Source organism: Gopherus flavomarginatus, chromosome 21, assembly GCF_025201925.1.
Source record: "Gopherus flavomarginatus isolate rGopFla2 chromosome 21, rGopFla2.mat.asm, whole genome shotgun sequence".
Taxonomy (NCBI): Eukaryota; Metazoa; Chordata; order Testudines; family Testudinidae; genus Gopherus; species Gopherus flavomarginatus.
Window position 1 is genome coordinate 15,214,676 of NC_066637.1, and position 21,460 is coordinate 15,236,135.

General features: G+C 41.3%; 1 protein-coding gene across 2 annotated transcripts in view; it reads left to right on the forward strand.

Annotated features, from left to right (window-relative positions):
* Window positions 1-21,460, forward strand: part of CAPZB (capping actin protein of muscle Z-line subunit beta) — a 107,255-nt gene continuing 85,795 nt past the window's right edge. Inside the window, exon 1 of one of the 2 annotated variants that reach the window (XM_050931361.1) lies at window positions 1-132. In XM_050931361.1, the coding sequence (XP_050787318.1) occupies window positions 130-132 (3 nt within the window). In that variant the 5' untranslated portion in view covers window positions 1-129. The remainder of the gene's footprint in view (window positions 133-21,460) is intronic. The other variant, XM_050931362.1, reaches the window with a different exon arrangement.

Genomic DNA, 21,460 nt, shown 5'->3' on the forward strand with positions numbered 1-21,460 from the left:
GATGTGCACTCCTAGGCAACGGGCACGGCGGAAGTGGCAGGGCCACGGCCTGGCTCAGAGAGAAACCGGACGGGACCGGGAGCCGCCGCTACCGCCGCCGTTCCTAGAGCCCAGCCCAGCGGAGCCATCATGGTAAGAGGGGCTCGGAGCTGAGGGCCGCCGGAGCAGGGCCGTGCCCCCACACTTACCCTGGGACCCAGCTCCCTGTGCTCCCTTCCCCTGGGGACTCGGTGGCTGTCGCCCCTCGGTCGGTTCTGTCTCCCGGCCCCCGGGGGCGTGTCCCTCCCCTGTTCGTCGCATGGTCCCTTGCTGCCCGGTCCCCTCGCTCCATTCACATCTTTCCCCGTGCAGCTCGGGCTCCTTCCTTCTCCCCGGCGGCCTGGGGCCGTTGCGCTTCCTGCTCCCGGGCGGAGCGGGCGTGGGTTCCCTGGGCTCCGAGCAAGTTCTTGGCAGGAGGTGCTGCGGCGTGGGCAGTGAGGGCGGATTTCGTGGCTGGAGAGTAGCGTGGGAAGGGTTGTGACGGGGTTGGATGGTGACTTGGGGGGAGGGTCTGAGAACAGGTGGCTCCAGGGCCTGCATGATGTAGAGGGAGGAGGGTGGAAGCAGGGAGGTAAGCTTTCAGGGCTGGAGAGTGCGGAGGGGAGGGGAGGGCTGTTTTGCTAGTGTGATTTGGTGGTGAGGGAAAGATGCGTTAGCAGGTGCCTTGAGGGCTGCATAGTGCTGCAAGGGGAGAGGCTTGGAGGAGGAAGAAAAGGCTCCATGAGCTGAATGGTGCGTGACAGATGATGGACTGGGGACTGTTCACTCATGGTGGTATGTGGTATCTGACACAGGGAGTGATTCTCCTCTGTAAACCCTTGACCTGAACTCCAGGAAGTTAGAAGGGTGATGTCAGCTACAATGGTGAGAATGAGAGTCTTGTTGATGTTTGTAACAGAGGAATGAGCTACTGGAGCTCTTTACAGCTGTTGTGAACTACTGCAAAGCTTAATTTCTGAATGCAAAGATTTCAGATGTCAACAGGGCATGTGTTTCTTAGCTTGTTTTACAACTCACTGTCCATTTCTGTTATCACATTCTCAAATGAATGTATACTGTTCAGTCCTTTACCGCTTTTCAAGACTAGTACTCTAATCCTGTGTTTTTAAATGGAAGTATGGTTTGTGTCTTTTTAGTGAAGAACAAATGTAACTATGCAGCTGTAACTTTTTGAAAATTAGCTATTGTGATTATATAGTAGCAACCCTTAACAAAGGTGGCTGGCTAAATTGTTACTGCTACTTATAAAACTCGAGTTGTTTCTTAAGCACTAAGAATGCGCCAAATCCAGGAGAGGTCATCTCACTTGCAAGACCATATCATGACTGAGAGGTTTGTTTTTTCTTTTTTTTTTTTTTTTTACAGGGATACATAGGTTTGCTCAGTCTTGTATAAGGAGATCTGAGGACTGTTTAGTGAATGGAATAACCTGTTTCTTCAATATCCCAATTTTTGTGATTAAAACAGACAGCAATTTTTACTCTTCATAGATTTCCACTCTTCATAGATTTCCATTTGCTACTTCAGATATAAACAAGCACAAGACTGGCAACAGTGACCAAGCTTCTGATGCAGTAGTCAGATTTGCCTGGACAGTCTCATTTCTGTGTAACGCCCCACTTAAAGCAATGCAGCTTATGTCTGAGGGATGTCCCTGCATTCAGCAGATTGTAAGACTGAGGCTCCAAAGTGGTGGTAGTGAATCTTACAGTTGAAGGTGTAAAGAGAATTAATATAGCTGTATGAAGACTGGTTGAGAAGACACTATTGATGTGCTATCCTAAATGTTGTAGAATAATACTTTTGTTTTGGGGACTACTTCGATGCAGCATCAGTATCTGAAACATTCACTGATGCTTTCAAGAACTTTAAGGCGCAATCCTTTATTTTTCTCCAAAGCAGTTGATGAGGACCCTGTACCTGCTGTAAAATTTAAATATTTATTTTGTGTATTACAGTAGTTTTTAGAGGCCCCAACCAAGACTGAGAGCACATTGTAAGTCGTCAGTGGATGGAATCCAGTCATGGCTTGCATAATTAAAAGCTTACTTGCCAGACTACGTAAATTCCAATGGTAGCACGTGCAAGGTACTTGATAAATTATTCTGATTGTGCTCACAAACATCCTGTTTTTGTTATCTATACCTAATGTAAAGAAGAGTAAACAAAAAATCTGAGTAACCCCCTCCTCCTTATTAAGTAAATATCAATTTAAATTGTCTGGTGAATCATTGCCTGTACTTCATCTATTATAATTTGTGAGGTAGCTAAAAAGCATGGCCAATGATGCATAGGTATAATGCTGATACCAGGGTACATATTCTTGGTGTGCTAATCTAAGTGGCTTAAGATTTTTCAGGGAAAGGGCTGTTATGCGGGCACATTGGTGCTTGACAAGTAAGTAAGTCTTGGTTTGTGGAGCTGCTAGCAAACCAGTGTTGTTAAGTGAGAAAAGAAAATTAAACCACCTAAGACATTGTTTCCCAAACATTTGAAAGCCAATCTCCAACCCCGTAAGAAAATCAAACCAAGTGACCCCCTCTATCAGCCTCATCATGTAAGGTTGAAGGCCCACTCTTGTAGGCTATGTCTTCCATGCCCACTGGTTAGTCCTTTGTACCCCATCCTTTGGGAAATATTGACTTATGATTTGGAAAGCACATGAGATCTTCGTAGTCAAATGAAGTGTGTAAATTAACTGTTATCTTAAATGTGTTGAAAATTTGCCTTTGATCAGATTGAGACATTAAGTTAGAAAATCAACTTTTAGTGTTAACAAACGAAGTAAATGTATGGCAAATACCATGTCTTCATAATTCCAATGACATTATGTCCTCTTAAGGAATGCCTTCTTCTTTAGCTTGTTCTGCTGTACTGATCTGTAGAATAATTCATTCTCTAAACTAGGGTAATTCAGGCGTAACTTCCTCATATTTGGTATAGACGTACTATGGCATTACACTATACAGCATCCAGCTGTAAAAGTAAATATACAATGTAATAAGTTTAGGCTCTATTTTTAGAGCATTTAGTACTGTACTTGCACAGAGAAATGCCTCCTTTTGGAGGAAGGAGGTGTTGCTGTCCTATTAAATTTCTACTTGTACTTTTGTCACCCATGTTTTCTGTCAGTCTGCTTTGCTCTGCAATGAACAGCTGATGAGAAGTGTGAGGACACAGAACTACTGTAGTGGCATCTGGATCTGTTACAAGGTTTGAGCATGCAACATACCAGTCCAATTCAGTTTGACAGATGCTTGCTTCTGAATATGGTCTAAGCATCTGCAACTATAGTCTCCTTTTACTCTCTAGTGCTGTGCTATGTACATAAACCGTAAAAACAAAAATAACCCCCTATTCTCCCTTGAATTAGGTTCCATGGGGTCCTGAATTTCTCTACCATAGTTGCATATGATGATCAGATCATATAAATTTAATTTTAAAGTGATGTGAGTGGGATTTGGTGGTTCTTTAGATCTCTCAATTGCTAGAGAATTAGCACTTTTACTGGACATGTACCACTGTGGAGTATTTACAGCATTAATTTTGAGATGCTTAGGCAAATATCTCGTGGAGTTATGAAAGGCGTTTGTTTGGCCTCATGGTTAAGGTGGGCGTCAGACTTCTGTGCTAAGCTCTGTTTTCACTTCGATACTTATTCAAATTGGAGTGCTTAAAAAAAGATAGATATACATCTTTTTCAGAGAATTTGGAGCAATAGAAATAAAGATGTGTATATGCAACTTAATCAAAACTTGCTTGTCACTTCCCCTATCATCTCATGGTTTTGTTGTGTGCATATGCTCAACTGTGGTTTTGTTGTGTGCATGTGCTCAACTTGCACACCCAAATATCATATTCTACTTACCCATTCCTGCTGCCTGGAAAGGTGCAAGTTTTAAATGAAGGAGCATCCTGATGGGAGAGAGATTTAGGACTCCTCATTGACTGGAGCTAGAGAGTACACAAGCAAGTTTATTAGAAATCTTCTGTGTTGAAAGAGAGGAGAACTGGAGGAGGAATGTGATGTGAAGACTCAAGAGGGGAACTTAACCTTGTCAGGTAGTGTGGTGAGGAGTAACTAGGAGTGAAAAAGCAGATTCCTTTTCCCATGTCCCCCTGCCAAGGATACTGGGCAGTGGAAAAACCCTGTATTTCTTCATTGTGCATAGGGTCCAGAGAGCACAAATTTTTCCAGGCAAAATACTTAGTTGTGTTGAAGTTTGAGTGTGCACAATTATAAAAATGTTGCATACTTTATAAAAAATAAATGTTAAAACCCTAGAATTTTAAGCACCTAAACGTTTGAAAACACATAAATGCAGTTAATATACCCAAACAACCTAACCTCTGCCCAAGTCATCTAGACAGACTTCTCAAGCTTAACTCCACCTCAGAGTTGGCTGCCTGGAAATTCTCTTGAACGTCATTAAACTGAATCCCCTCTATTATCTAAAAATGAAGAATCTATACTAGTGAACTTCCAAAGGTATGATGAAGTCTGAACTATGGTTGGGTTCTCTCTTAATAATGGTAACTGTGGCAGGTGAAATATAACTGGGAACTACACGATCTCACTTCTGGACTTGGGGGAAGGGATAGCTCAGTGGTTTGAGCATTGGCCTGCTAAACCCAGGATTGTGAGTTCAATCCTTGAGGGGGCCACTTACGGATCTGGGGCAAAAATTGGTCCTGCTAGTGAAGGCAGGGGGCTGGACTCGATGACTTTCAAGGTCCCTTCCAGTTCTAGCAGATTGGTATATCTCCACTTATTATTTTAGTATTTTGACTTGTGGAGGGGAGTGAGGGGCCTGCCACCATTCCTTTTTGAACAGGTTGGGGCTTTTGTCTTCATGTGCACTACCAAAAGAAAAAAGTCTCTGACTCCACCCATCCAAGCAGAAGATGCTACGTGGGCAACACTATTTCAGCAAGGGCCTTTCCAACTCAGACCTCTGGAGGAGTTGTGTGTGTCTTCACTGCAAAGTGGACTAGTTACCAGCCTGTGTGAAAGCAAACTACACCTCCTGCTGTGCTTGCTAGTCCTGGTTGAAAGCACCATTTAAGTGAAAGGCTTTTGTATGATGACAAAAAGGGGTTGGGGCAACACCCGAGTAAGAGCCGAGGTTAACTCCGCAGTGGAAATATACCCTTAGTGATCCAGAGCCCACTATTACATTTCCCCCCCCCCTCCTGTAAGGATATGATCTTGTTTGTTTAGCTGGTACTTGGCTGTCTTTTCAGCTGACAGATGTACTCAGTTTGAAACTGATATCCTTCTACTACCATCCCCAGTTATTTTTGTATCGGTGCATACTAGAATTAAAAGTGACCTGTCGTTACTGCAGATGACTGGTGGCTGCAGTTTGCTGCTACTCCTCTTGCTGTGTTTATGTGGCACAGGCAATAAAAATATTATCTAGACCACTGGCTCTCAACCTTTCCAGACAAATCTGACTCCTGAAAGGAGTACAGTAGTCTTACATACCCCCCAAGTTTCACCTCACTTAAACTACTTGCTTACAAAACTGGATGTAAAAATACAAAAGTGTCATAACACATTACTACTGAAAAATTGCTTATTTTATTATTTTTACCATATAATTATAAAATCATAAATCAATTGGAATATAAATATTGTACTTACATTTCAGTGTATATAGGGCAGTATAAACAAGTCATGTGACATTTTAGTTTGTACCGACTTCACAAGTGCTTTTTCTGTAGTCCGATGTGCAGATAGCTAGATGAGTTGATGTACCTCCCTGGAAGACCTCTGTCTAGTACCACTTAGGCAGAGGAGAAACTAAAACAGCTGCTGGTTTTTCTCCTAACAGTGGAGTCAGGGCTTATTCTAAATTTTATTCTTCCACTTTTGTGGCATGAAACTCATGGTATGTCAGTCTGTGAAAAGCTAAATGAGCAATTGCTTCATTATGAGTTGCAAAGAAGGTTAGGTTGGTAGTCTAGAAACTTGGTTGCCAGTCAGATTATTCTACTGATTTGTGGGGTTTTTTTTAGATGTACAATATTGAGATCTATCGGAGTGGTAAGAGCAGCCAGCAGCCTCCAGAAGTAACTTATTAAAAAAAAAAACAACCACCCCCCCGCCTAGATATAAAGGTAGGCTTTTCTTAGAAATAAAGCATTCTGTGGAGCACTAAAAGCTCTTCACATTTAACCTTGGCAGTTGATTCCTGAGCATCCTTTAGATTCTCTCTAGCAAGGGCTAAAGAGTGTCGGAGGGTGCTTTGCAGATTGCTTACAAAGTCCAGAATGTTAGTTCCTGGAGAAGGCGTAAACCCCTCCCATTGCTGCTTCACCAACTGTAATGGCCCCTTAACCTCGTGACCATACACAAGTTCAAACGGTGAAAACCCTAAACTGGGATGTGGTACAGCCCTGTAGGCAAACAGCAACTGCTGCAACACTAGGTCCCAATTATTGGAGAATTCGTTGATGAATTTTCGTATCATGGCCCCCAAAGTTCCATTGAACCTTTCCACCAGGCCATTGGTTTGATGGTGGTACGGGGTGGCAACCAAGTGATTCACCCCATGAGTTTCCTTCGGTAGGCTACCTCTTCTTCTTCTAGTTTTCTTTTGTGTGCTGCCTTCTTGGCTGCCTGTTCTCTTTGGTAGGCTGCCTGTTCTCTTTGGTAGGCTGCCTGTTCTCTTTGGTAGGCTGCCTCTTTGATCTGTTCTTTTCTTTTTTTCATCTCCATCTCTTTTTGTTTTATTTCCAGTTGTCGCCTGTGTTCAGCTTCTTTGAATTGTTCTTCGGCCTCAATTTTTGCCTTAGAAGTCATGGTTCCTGTTTTCTTGGGTTGGGGTGCCCTCCGGTGTTTATCTTCTGAACTGCAGGTTCTCTGTTGCCTCCTGAAGTCTGCCTAGCAACAGTGCTTTTTTTCCCTTTCTCTCTTTAGCTAATGTTCAATGAAGGGAAACCAGAAAAACCACTTTATTTGCATGCATATAAGTGCTGGTACTTGCCTCCTAATGGGAGGGCTATTGCATGACAAAAGACCCTTAACAGTCTGGTAATGGCTTCTTGCTTAACATGCAAGCCACAAACTGCCAGAGAGAGCAGAAAAAAAAATTCTCTCTGGTTCCCTTTTAAAACCAACTGTTTCTCTCTGCTAAAAAGCCCTTAGCAGAGAAAAGAAAAATATAATATTCCTACTGGCTTCTGGATTCTGTCTATATCCCACCGCTGCCACCATATCATAACCTTAGTCCCAGATTTGGACCTTAGCGTCCAAAATATGGGGGTTAGCATGAAAACCTCCAAGCTTAGTTACCAGCTTGGACCTGGTACTTGCTGCCACCACCCAAAAAATTAGAGTGTTTTGGGGCCCTCTGGTCCCCCTGAAAAACCTTCCCTGGGGACCCCAAGACCCAAATCCCTTGAGTCTCACAACAAAGGGAAATAATCCTTTTTCCCTTCCCCCCTCTCTGTTCCCAGTCCTGGAAACAAAAGTACTTTCCTATTCCCCCAGAGGGAATGCAAAATCAGGCTAGCAATCCAACACACAGATCTCCCCTGATTTCTTCCTCCCACCAATTCCCTGGTGAGTACAGACTCAATTTTCCTGAAGTAAAGAAAAACTCCAACAGGTCTTAAAAGAAAGCTTTATATAAAAAGAAAAATACATACAAATGTTCTCTCTGTATTAAGATGATACAACACAGGGTCAATTGCTTAAAAGAATATTGAATAAACAGCCTTATTCAAAAAGAATACAAATCAAAGCACTCCAGCACTTATATTCATGCAAATACCAAAGAAAAGAAAACCATAGAACTTACTATCTGATCTCTTTGTCCTTACACTTAGAAACAGAAGACTAGAAAGTACTTCTCCAAAGCTCAGAGAAAGCAGGCAGGCAGACAAAAGACTCAGACCCTAAATTCCCTCCACCCAAAGTTGAAAAAATCCGGTTTCCTGATTGGTCCTCTGGTCAGGTGCTTCAGGTGAAAGAGACATTAACCCTTAGCTATCTGTTTATGACAGCAGTTGAACAAGAATACTACTCAAGGTATTGTTTCTAGTTTAGCCTTCAGTTTTGTCCAGTTCTTTCTAGCGTTTGTGTTTTTGGATACCTCTATAGAAGGTCATAACTGAAGTCATGCAACCATAACAGTGCTTCAGCTAAAGTCCTCTAAAACAGCAGGTTAGTGGGAAATAGTCTCACAGCTTGTTTTTAGTTTCTTCTCTTTGCATTGCAAACCCAAGTTGACCTTTGTTCCTACAGCCTGCAATGGAAAACAGGTTCCAAATATGAAATGCAGATGAAATCATTGCAGTTCTATTTCTTGTAAAAGCAGCAGATTGACCCTATTCTGTCAGATCGCTTAGCACAGACTTCTGTAGCAATGAAAGCTCTTTCTTGTGGTTCATTAGTATCAAATAACAAGGTCTAAAACTGAAGGATTTTAATGAGAAGCTCCAAGCAGGTGTAAAGTAGTGGGCTCTCTCTAGGTATGTCTACCTTGCAGTTAGACTCTCGTGGCTGGCCTACGGCAGCTGACTTGGGCTCATGGGGCTTGGGCTGCAGGTTGCAGTGTATACTTTTGGGCTCAGGTTTGAGCTTGGGCTTTAAGACTCTCTGAGTTTGGAGGGTCCTAGAGCTTGGATTGCAGCCTGAGCCTGGAAGCCTATGCTGCAGTTAAACAGCCCTATGCCCTGCAAGCCTGAGTTAGCTGGCATGGGCCAGCCTTGGGATTTTAGTTGTGGTTTAGACATACTCTAAAAGGTCTCATGTCTTCTCAGAGTGCTATCACTCAGTATTTAGGCACATGCCTTGTATTCAAGCTTCTTGCAAACTGAGTTGCACAGGAACTGAGTTGCAGAATTGTATGCAAGTGTGAACTTACAAGTTTTCGATCTCTTGCATTGAGAGAAGAAAAAGCATAAACTTTCTTTTTCATACACTTAAGCTTTAGGATCAGTAACCTGTACTGTTGCAGTAAGATTAAATTGCCTAAAACCCCAGAATACTCTTAGCTTAGAAAGCATTTACTTCTAAAGGCTTTTTCTTCACTGCAGAAGTATGTGTCTTACATCAAGATAGCCCCCTCAAGTCAGAAAACATAGCCAGAGAGACATCATCTTAAAACATAATCAGCTTGAAATTTGTGAAAAGCACTAAGGGGAATTCATGTGCACATAAAGCACCTAGACAATTCTTTTGGTTTTACAATCACATTATGTAGAAGTTGCTCTCCTTTGCTGCTGTGTGAAAGACCCCCAAAACAGGAAATGGACTAAACAGGGTGGATGGTGAAGTGTTATTAAATGCACAGGGTACACTTCCTCTAATCTTTGTTTGTAATACTAGCAAGTGACCAACTTTCACACAAGTGACTGAATACTTACCAAAATATCTTGCAGGATAACTGTTCAAAACCCATGTAGTTAAGGGCAGTCCTTCTAGGTCAAGTCCTGTAGTTTAACTTCAGGCACTACCGAGATCAAATTGTACATCAAGTAGCTGTTTGAAAATTAATGGAGAATCTGTTAAATAAGAGAGGTAATCCCTCCTAGTTAAACTTGCCAAAAGATGCAAAAAAAAAAAAAAAAAAATCTGAAAAATACTTCCTGAGTAAGGTTAAGCTTTTTTGTCATGATTATTTTTAGTAAAAGTCAGACAGGTTGCAGGCAATAAACAAAAATTCACAAAAGCCTGTGACCTGTTTAGGGGGCGGGCTGACAGCCTGGAGCCTCCTCCTTCTTGCCACCCGTGGGAGAGAGGCAGGCTGACAGCCCAGAGCTCCATGGTAACATATCCTTGCTCATGAATGCTGAGCCTTCCAGAAATGCACCTCGGTTCTGTTCTGTTAATGAGAGTTTTTTGAACAAGAACCTGTTTTGCTTTTACAGTTTGGGATAGGAGAAAGCTTGTACTCTGCCTACAATAGCTGGGCCAAACTAGCTAATATTTTCAGAGCCATCAATATGTTTACAGGTATCTTCAAGATTAGGACTATGAGGCCTTTTGTTTTGTTTTAAAATTTTGTGGGAACTTCAGAGTTTATTACAAAAATTAAAGAGTGAAAATAAGTGCAAAAAATTAACTTTGCAGTTTTCTAGGTAGGTGTTGGAGTACATCACTCTTGCCTCCTGTTTGTTTTGTAAACTTTCCAAAAAACCCCAACCCTTATGTTCTGAAAGGTAGCTGGATAGCATGTTTCATTTTCAACCCATTTTAGCAAGAAAGTAGCTCACTGGTGAGTGGTGTTTTTTCCCATTGCTGATAGCATGGATAGTTATCTTTAAAGCTGATAATCCTATGCCCACATTCATATTGACAGACAGTATGAGCACTTGTGCTGAATACTTCTGAGCTGATTTCCTAGTCTGGAAGAGATGGTGGTTTGGTACCCAGGGCCATGTTGGTTATCAAGCTGCCCTGTCTCCTTTCAGAGTGTAGAGCTGGGGTCATGGGTGCCCCCTACCCCTAGAGTCCAGATTAGCTCCCCGTTCTGCAAGGAGAGATGACTGTTACTGAGCTGCCATCTCTTACAACTCCCAGGACTCAAATCTGGGATCCAGAGGCACTCCCAAAATTCAGATGAAAATCAGTAAAACAAAATAATGGCTTTTATAACATCTCAGAATTTTTTGGTAAAAATGTCAATAATTAGAAGTATTGTAGAAGTCATAAATCTGATAAGTATTTAATTACTAAGTCAAAACCAGGCAGTTGGAGAGATTAACTCCTTTATCAAGAGATGGAAGGAAGTAGTGGGAGGAATCCATGTCTTTGCAACTTATTAAACTCCCCTATTACTGCTCAGGTCAGTTCTTACGTTTCCATTGCTTTGATAAAGTTAAGGCTGGTAAGATTTTGTGTCACCACTCTAATTTTCAAAGTTTTTGTGTATTTGTAGTTAGCTACGTCATCAGGTTTTCTAAGCTGTTACAATGAGTGGCAGTAAACTGATATTTAGGGATGCTTTTTGAGCAGACTTTAAGAATGGGGGAGAAGAAAAGAGAAATTCTTCACAAATTCTAATTTGGCAGATACCTTCCAGAGCTAATAGGGGAAAAACATTCTTATTAGCTCTGTTATTCACACTCCTTGTTTGCAGTGTTCACAATAGCCATGTTGGTCCCAGACAATCAGAGAGACAAAGTGGGAAAAGTAACTTTTCATTGGAGCAACTTATGTTGGTTAAGGAGACAAGCTTTTGAGCTACACAGAACTCTTTGTCACATCAAGAAGACATAAGGTCTTAACTGGAGCTCTAATACTTAAACAACCGTCTTGTTTCACGGCTTAAGCTAATCTTTAATATCCCTTCCAGAATTTGTTAGCATTTGCTCTTATAACTCTGGGCATTCTTGTTATCCATATAAATGTCCTGACTCTCTGAATTTTGAAGATGAACTTACCAATGACTTACTGTGGCAATGAGTTCCACAGTCTAATTACCCATGAGTGTCCTTATCAGTGCTGAATTTGCTACCTTTTAATTTCATTGTCCCCTTGTTCTTGTGTTATGAGACAGGGAAAACAGGTGCTCCTGTTCTCCCCCCCCCATTCATCTTACATATTTGTGTTTTGTTAGTGTTCTTGCTAAAGTAAACTATCCCAACCTCTTCATATGAGTTTTTCCAGACCATTCTGAGCCCCATTTAATTCTGCAATATCCCTTTTAGATTGGAATGACTAGTACTGTATGCTGTATTCCAGATGAGGTTACACTGTTGATTTATATAAAGGCATTATAGTTTTCTATATTCTTGATCCCATTCCTTATGCATCCTTAACATGTTTGCTTTTTGGCTGCAGAGGTTTTCATTGAGCTGTCTGTAATGACTCCTGGGTTACAAAGCAATCTCATAACACTTCCTCCCTCACCCCCCCCCCCAAATAAAAATAAAATAAAGTGTATATGCTGAAAGTTTGAAAATCCCTGATCTAGATTACACCTCTTTACAACTACTGCTTTGCCCCAATAATGGCATGAGATCAGTCCTATGCATCTGCACACAGTATGTGGCACATCTTCAGCAATAGTGGACTTAAACTGTTTTAGGATATTTTTGGCTTTGATCTAATGCTCTTGCTGGTCAGCCATTCTATACAGAGGCAGCACCAGAAATCTCATTCTAGGGGAGAGACATAGAGGGGTTAGAGATTGTCCGTATTTGAAATGCTACAGCGCTTCAGTGTAGATGCTATTTACGCTGATGGGAGTGGTTCTCCTGTTGGCTTAGGTAATCCACCTCCCTGAGAGGTGATTGTGATGGTTTTCCCCTGTGGGGTGTCACCTGGAACTGGGCTACCACTGAGCCCCTTGGCCCACCAGCCTGGGTTCCCTCTCACACTATATTGCTGTGACAAACTGCAAAGCCCTCCAAGCTTGCACTTTCACCAGCATTCACACAGACAACAGAGAGCCTGCATGTAACTGCAGATAGGTAACCATCAGCCTCCCAGCTTGGGACCCCAGAGCAATACTGTCCTGCCCCTATCAAATCTGGCCAGTATATGGGTTTAACACCTTGTCTGCCTCTCCCTCAATGTGAAGAGGACCATGCATGCTTGTGGTAACCAAGCTGAGGTTTTCTCCAGACACCTTAGTGAAACGCGCACACTGGTTTGGATTAAAACATAAAATAAGTTTAACTACAAAAAGATGGATTATAAATGATAGCAAACAGATCAAAGCAGATTGCATTTGTGTTTATTTACCAGGTAAACTGATCTTAACATACTAGACAAGTAGGATATGCATTATCAAATTCTCACCCTAAGTGATAAAAAGGCTGGCAGGTTCTTAAGGCACAAACTGCCTTTGCTTTGCAACTTGGGTTTCCCAGGGAAATCCCTTTAGCCTGGGACCATCACTTTCCCCCAGTTTAGTCTTTGTTCCTCAGGTGTTTCCAGGTGTGGTGGTGTTGGGAGAGTGAGGTACTGTCATGATGTCCTTTCCCCCTTTTATATCTTCTTCTCCCTTGCTGGAAAGCTCTTTTGCTTTGACCTGGGTCAAACAGTTCCCACTGTGTAGTGCTGTCTTTGAGAGATTTCTGTTGTACACAGTTCTGGGGTAATCCTTGTGTTTGTGTGCATTTCCTCAATAAGAGATTAACATTGTTTGACCTTTTACTTTTGTACCTGAAAGGCTGTTCGTGGGTTTTTCAACCTCCCTACATGTTTCAGTAACACATACATAGTCAAACTTCATAACTTCACATATGATGATAGCACATATAATCCAATGAGATATTAATGTCTAGCACGGGTTAGCAACCTTTCAAAAGTTGTGTGCCAAGTCGTCATTTATTTGCGGTAATTTTAAGGTTTTGTGTGCCAGTAATACATTTTACAGTTACAGGGGCTGGCGTCTGGGACCCCAGACCGGCAGCGGGCTGAGCCACTCAGCTCACTGCTGGACTGGAGTTCCGTCCACCGGCCCCTGCTAGCTGGCCCCTGGCTGCCAGCCCCTCTCAGCCTGCTGCCGTCCCAGGGTTCCGTCCATCCAGGCCAGCAGTGGGCTCTGAGGGGCCGGTGGCTGGGACCACAGGCTACAGCAGCATGCCGCAGTGAATCAGTTAGCGTGCCGCAGGTTGCCGACCCCGGTCTAGTAGATCAAGACCTTTTAGAATACCTCACATTTGGCACAAAGTATGCCTTATCCTAATGACATGACAGTGTTGAATAAGGGAGTGCCAGGGTGTCACCATGGTAGCTAGGTAGATGGAAGAATTCTGTCAACATAGCTCTGACTACAGTGGGAGTTAGGTCAGCTTAACTACGGCATTCAGGGGTGAGTGCCGTAATGTAGATAGGTTGACCTAAAGTTTAATCTAGACCAGGCCTTCGAAAGAATGGAGAGAAATACAATAGAGAGGTGTAATATGAAAATACTATGTTAAGAGGATACTGTTAGGCTTGTGAAGTCTCAAAAGTCAGGAAGTGAAAGAATTAAGGTTGCCTGTGCAACCTTAATTTGGCCCTCTTGAGCATATGCATTGTGATAGTCTTTATTTACATGATCACATACTGTATTTCCACATGTGGACTGTACTCATTCAATGAGCAGCAGTTCAATGGGTTTTTTTCTTTGTTCAGCATGTCTGTCTTATTTACTGTTCACTGTTTAAACCCTGCTTCAAAGACAGAACTTCTGATTTCTTCATGGCTTTTTCTGTTACTCATCAATATAATATCTGTGTGTATCACAAACATTAATTCACTTATCTCACAGGGATCTTGTGAAAATGAGTGGATTTTACCCCATTTATAGACTGGGCACTCACATTTTATATATTTTTTTTTTACCTTAGTCTGAGGTTTATATAGTCTGACTTTTTTTTTCCAAGATACTTTCTATTCTGCTGTATAATTAAGCTCAACCTTAATTATGGCATTACCTAACTCTCCCAGTCTATTCTCCCATCCCTTCCATAGCTGTGGTTCTTGTCCCCTCTCCAGTTGAATTAGATAGTCTCAAAAGATACTCAAGAGCTCTTTGCTCTCAGCTATAAGTGCAGTCAAAGTCCTGGTCAGGCTGGAGTCTGCCTAGTGCAGGTAGAATCTTCAGGGAATTCAGTTGTAAAGCTCTCACTAGTACTGAACATGTGCCAATTACTATTTTACAGAGGCTTATAACTTAGCCAGTTTTGATTGGATTTTCATGGGTATGGCAAAAGGAACCTCCCTATCACAAAGGCTTACTTTTCCTGCCACGTACCAATTCCCTGCTCCAAAGCATGGAGGCACAAGAGACTCTCAAAGCAAAGATCACCAGAATTTAACATGGGCAAAACATACTTTTCTCTAATCTTGATCTCAGAAATAGCTGAACTACTCTGGCTATAACTTTCATAAAAAATTCAGCCTGAGGAAGGTAACCACTATGGAAAACTTCAGCCCAACTGATTAGTTTGGCAAAATTTTCTAAGCAACTGAAAATGGGGTCTTATAATGGAAAAGTGTCAGGCAGCCTTAATATTGGTGATGCTGCCAGCCCTGGCTATAGTAACTTAATGCATCTGACAAGTGGTAACAGTTTTGTGGTTCCTAGAAGGCAACACTCTAAAAGATAGCTTTGTTGTCAGACTTCCTGAAGCCCACTCTCTTGCAGCCTTTTTGGTTTCTTTTTATAGATGACAGGTGCTCCGTACCAAAATACTCATAACTGATAGATTCACACCTCATCAGATCTCTCCTAATTCATACCAAAACCTAACAAATATATGAAGCATTTGCAGGTGTTCTAAATACTGCTTTTCAGAAAGATAACTGTCTCAAGATGGCATTCTGGTCTACCTTTGCCTTAAGTTCTGTGTGGCTAATGTCTCTGAGATTTGGAGAACATATATTTTAGCAGTTCCAAAACTTCCAAGACTGTTGTGATGTCCATTTGTTCTCTAGTTGAGTCAAAAGGAGTAACAGATTTGATTTCCAAGGGCTATTGTCCTGGACTTCTGTGAAGATCTCACAGATGCCGGTAGAGTGCTGCACTGTGGAGTAATGTTGAAGGACCGTAAATGGAGTTCTGGCAAACATATCCAGTATTAATTTATATAGCGCAACATTGGTTAAAGTGTGTAGCCAATTGATTGACCATACTTGCAGTTTGATATTAATGTTCAAGAGACTAAATAACCAAGCTCAGCCAAATTTGCCTGAAGACAAAGCAGTACAGGGAAGAAAGTTAATACAGTTAACCCGTCCCAGGATGCAGATTCTAACAGCACATTCAGTTTATTTTGAACAGAAGTTGTGCTCCCTGGGTTATGCCCCTAAAACCACTTACATATAGGGTGCCTGTTTGCAAGTTAGATATCACTTTTTACATCATACAAGATTATTTCCCAATGGCCTTGTTTTTCTGGTACCTTATGTACACCTTCTATCTCTTGTTTTCAAACATTGTTCCAAACTGGAAGGCGCTTCGTACATATAGCTGGGGAAAGGATTAATGAATCTTGCCTTACAGGTTTCCTATCCACCTAGGCCAAATACTGAGTTGTACTGTCACAAGGTATTGTGGGTTACTTAGCATAAATAAGCAAGAGTAAAGCATAATACAATTTAGCATGATTACCCAATACACAATTCATATCCTGCACATAATACCTATGAATGTGGTGTGTGTGTGAGATCTAGATGCATTGGCTAACAGCCAAAATTTTCATTATTTGCAGTGTTGTTGTAACCATGTTGTCCCAGGATATTAGAAGCTGGTCCAGTGAGAGATACCTCCTCACCCACCTTGTTTCTTAAACTTTCATGGCAGCTTAAATATGTTCCCTACCCAAAGAGCTTGCAATAGTTAAGTGAGAGTGCAAAGGATTCCTAGAAGTGGATTTTAATCAGAGATTTGAAGGGATGAGGAGGAGTGCTTGATGTACAGGAAATGAGCAATTGTTCAGTGCACATGGGGCAGCATGAAAAGGAAAAAAAAGCAGGCGAGAGGATTAGGAGATATAGTGGCCTGTTAATCTTTACTTCTGCCCCCACCCTTATAGATCTACTCCTAGAGAGTGAGATTAAGTCACCAACTTTTCAGAAAGTCAATGGGACTGCTTTATGAATACAATTATTCATCTGGTTAAGTGTTTGGTGGATCAGGGCCTTAACTTTTTTTTAGTCTTTGTTTTTACCTATAGCAGTCTTGACTTCGTACTAGTAGAAGCATCTAACAAAATCAGCACTTTGTTGCAACTCTAGATTAAACTTTGATTTAGTATAATTTTTCAAATTTAGTTTTACAAAGCTTTGGCCTGTTTTTAAATCAGAGCATTTAATAAAAAAAAACAAAACCAACTTTAAATCATGCTTTAAAATCAGTAATTCACATTGTTCCATCCTGGGCGAAACCAACGCTTACTAGTTTATTAAAAGTTCTTAATTTACCTCTTCTGAAAATTGCTGGAATTGTTTGGAAAGGTGTCAGACTGAAGTGTAAGTAGCTAAAAGAATAAAATGGGAGAAGTGGCAATGGAGGGAAGTCCGGGAGAGGACAGGTGGCCAGCCATTTCTCAGTGTTAACGCTTGTATGCAATCAATTAATCTTAATGCCGTATTTATTGGTCAATGATTACTTTTTGCAAAATCTTTCCTGTTTATAGGACTCTTCTTGGCACCAGATGACAGCAATTAAATTACATTGTCATATTTAATGGCAAGTTTTATAAATAAACATCCTTTCTACTATTCCAAAGATAAACATGGGTGCAGGAATCATAGTGATTATGACAGGTCAAGGGAAATAACTTTTTTCTTCTCCAAAACATATTCCCGGTCCATCTGTGACTGTACTGCAGGAATTTAGGTTTGCTTTTCTCCTCTTCCTTTCTGGGTGCTCCTCAGCTCTGACTGGACAGGCAATTGAGAATCCCCATTGAACTTGTATAAATTAAAATATTGGCAGATGCTAAACTAATTTGGAAGATTAGACTGAAGTATTTCCACTCTGAAGTTCATTCCTTAAAGAAGTAGTAGTAGTAAAGAGGCACCAAACACATAATATGCAGTAGATATTGAATACATGTATCTCTAGGCCTGTTAATAATACTGCTTAAATAGGCAATGTGTCAAGTTAAATGACACTAAAAGAGAACCCCACACACAGATTTAACCCTTCACTTCTTAACGTACCTCAGAAAAAGCCTTGGGTGCTTAGTGTCCAGGGAATTCCAGAGTCAAATGCCTTGAGACTTTCAAATCTAGGAATTTAGTTTATCCCCAATGAGTTACACTACAGGGAAAGTTGTATCTCCAGAGATGTGACTCAAACCACTTATCAAATCAATACAAACAGCTTGAATTTCACCAGGAAATTATTTCGAAGCTGATGCTTTTTCCATGCTTGGGATTCCACCAACTGCCTTAGCTGCATTTTTACAAGTGGCGGCGGCGGCTGCTGCTGCTGCATATAGAGTGCATTGCAGTAATCCAATCTGAAATTAACCAGGCCTGAATAACTGATGGGAGACACATCTCTTAAAGACTAATCCCTACCTAGCAAAGATTTGCTTGCTGCACTTAACCTTGAAGAAACCATCAAGGATCCAGTAGAATCCCTAGATAGCAAACTCCAGTGTACCACTGTGAGCATATTTTACTGAGGTTAAATGAAGGAATGGTTATCTTTGGTTGCCGCATTACTCTGCCATTATTACCTCTGTTTTATCTGGACTGAACTAGCTCAGATAGCACTGTCAATCTGAAATGGCGAGAGTGGGTGTCATCAGCACACTGATGGCAGTGAAATCTGAACCACTTCCTCTCCTCTTAACAGGAGGGTTAGCAGACTAGTCTCTCACATGAGGGACCTTGGAGCAGGCATGCAATTTACCAATTTTATTCCCTATAGCTCTTCTGAGAAGAATAGGAACTACTTGAGCACCTGGCTTCTCATTGTTCGTATCAACGTGTGTTGTATTTTATTGTGTGTGTGTGTGTGTGTGTGTGTGTGTGGAATCAAAAGCAACAACCCTCCTAAAAATAACATGAGTACCTGATCTTTATCTGACTGGCTAATACCACTTGTACAATCTCTCTCTTTGGCTTCAGCCATTTCCATGCCTATATCCTGATGAAATCTCAGTGCTCTAGGTAATGACAGGATTATGGAAAAGTAGTTCTGACTTCTTTGAGCGATCAGAGCAGAACAATAATGGAGATGGCTTCTTTAGCAGAGACCCTTCTGAAGGGAACATTCACAATCTATCTATTAGGGATCGTTTCTCCCAACAAGAGTTTTTTATCAGCCAAGTGGGACGCTCACTGGACAGCAGCATGACTTGGACCCAGTGCCCCAAAGTATCTCCTTTATCCTTGATTCAGTTGAATCCAAAAATTGTACATCAGTTCCACACTTGAAAACAAGCTTCTGCTTGAAACTTGCAGTCCAACAATTTTTTTTCATCTGAGCTCCTTCAAATGGACATCCAACATTTGCTCTTTCTAGGTTGAGGTCCCACCTATAATATCAATATAGTAGCATATTGCTCTAAATACATTCATTATTGAGCATGGTCCCAAGTGTCTCTGAGCTAATAATGAAAACAACCTGGGCTATTTTTCTCGGGTTATACAACACCTAGATGAAAGAAGTCGAGGGCCAGCGGTCTAGTCTGGAGCACTTTCAATTTGGCTTGTCATCTTTCACCTTCCTATCTAATCAGCCTGAAAACTATCTGCAACCAAGAATATCCTGAATCCTCATTGCTTAGTTGTACTTTCAATCCAGAATATACAGGAAAGTGGGCTGGTGAGAGGAGTTCGGATATGGATAGTACACTTGTAAGTGGTGTTTAAAAATGGCCCTAGATAGTGTCTGTCAGAATACTGAATAGATGCCATGGAGAAATATTAGAGGTAGGGAACAGACTACTGGGGATATGGTAAAGTTAATGGAATTTTAATTCAGTGCAGTGCTCTGGCTGAGTACCTTCCCTCCCTAACTGCCTGAAAAGCTAATCTCCATGACATCTTGTTGCCATAGAGGGGATGGAAGCCGGTGGAGAAATTGGGAGTTCTACAATTTAACAGAAACCACTGAATATTATTTATTGTATAGAGATGGCAGTAAACATTCCTTTGGCTAAAATTCTCTTAACCGTAGTTCTTCAGTACGTCATTTTAAAAAGGGAGCAGCAAAGGTGTCTTCTACCTGTGAGCCCTGAGAGTTGGCTAGGATTAAAAAGACAGGCTAGTTGAGATGTAGAGTGTATTGTTCAACTTTATAAAAACAACAACAAAAGCTTTAGTGTTGGCACAACAAAGCTGGAAAATATTAATCAAGAGCTCGGATGGCGTGAACAGACTTGAAATCACTTGACTTGCGACCTAGAGAACAGGTCTGCAACTTTAAAATAAATAAACCACGTGTTGGTTGAGTGTTCCTGGTCTTTGAAGATAAGTAGAGTTGTCTAACACCTTGTCTTTTTCAGAAATGTTGCTTTGGGAACTGATTCATCTACATTGGGGATTAAATGGTGTTGGCTTCTAAAATTGCCTAGGCAGTGTTAGACAAGTCTGTGTGGAGAGAGCACAGTAGTTCTTAAAATAGTCATCTGGGCTACTCTTAAAATTGTGAATGGTGACTTGATATTCCATTTAAACCAATTTACTGACATCCAGGTGTATCCAGCTGGAGGGAGACTGCGGCAAGATAGTTAACCAGTTTCAATACAGAAGGCAGCTGAGTTTGAGTGAAATTCAAGCTATTTCTGTCACTTTCAGATCACCCAAAGATCTCCTAAAGCAGTATTACTCTGTCCCTCAGTTGCTATCATGCCTATACTAGGAGTGTCATATCACAGGCACTGTAGGCTGGTTTGGAAAATTAGTGCAGTGTAAGAAGCCTGTTTCCTAGAAGGAGTTAAATTAGGGAAAGCCTACCGCTTAGCACTGACATAGGTAGCCCAAATGATTGCTTCTCTGATAGCTAGATTGGAGGCTTTTTACATGGACAATAGAGGACTGAAACTACTCTGGTTTTGTTTTTGTTTGAATAGACTACATTATTGCTGAGCATGAACAGGCAGGAGCCATGAAGGCAGCATTAAGCAAACCAGTGCTGTGCAACCTGTGGAGGTAGGTATCTTTTTGCCTCTCCACAGGTGGCATGTCAGTGTCTGCAGACCTTAAGCCTTTCAGCTTCTTCAGAAGCATAAGGGCTAGGGTTCTTAAATCAATGAATTCTGTCCCTTTGACAGACTAATCTAAGTTTTTTTTTTTTTTTGTCTGTAATCCTACTTTCTGCATCCGAAGAGGCACAGACCAAAGCTCAACTAATTTTGACTTGCAGTAGGCTAGTCTCCAAATCTTCTGAATGCACCTTTTAACTTTCTATACCTGCAGGTAATGGCATTCACTTGTGGAAGATATAGTAGAACCTCAGAGTTATAAACACCTGAGTTACAAACTGACCAACCACACACCTCATTTGGAGCCAGATATATGCAATCAGGCAGAAAAAGAGACACAACATAACCCCCCCTCCCAAAAAAAGGTACAGAACTATTAAACATAAACTATTGAAGGGGAAATTTAATAAACATATTTTTGACAAGGAAAGGAAACTTTCTGTGCTTGTTTCATTTAAATTAAGATGTTTACAAGCAGCATTTTCTTCTGCATAATAAAGTTTCAAAGCTGTATTAACCCAATGTCCTGTTGTAAACTTTTGAAACAACAGCCATAACATTTTGTTCAGAATTACAAACACCTCAGGAATGGAAGCTGTTTGTAATTCTGAGGTTCTACTGTAGCCATTTGTGCAATTTTCTTTGGAAACATTTGAACAGTCTTCTGCAACTGAAGTCTACATTCCATACTGCGTTACCACCTAAAAGCTAAACCAGACAATTCATTGAGCTGATTTCTGAGGAGTGTTAACAGTTTTGCCATTGATACTCAGGCTTTGAGGGCTGCAGGTGCACGTCTTGG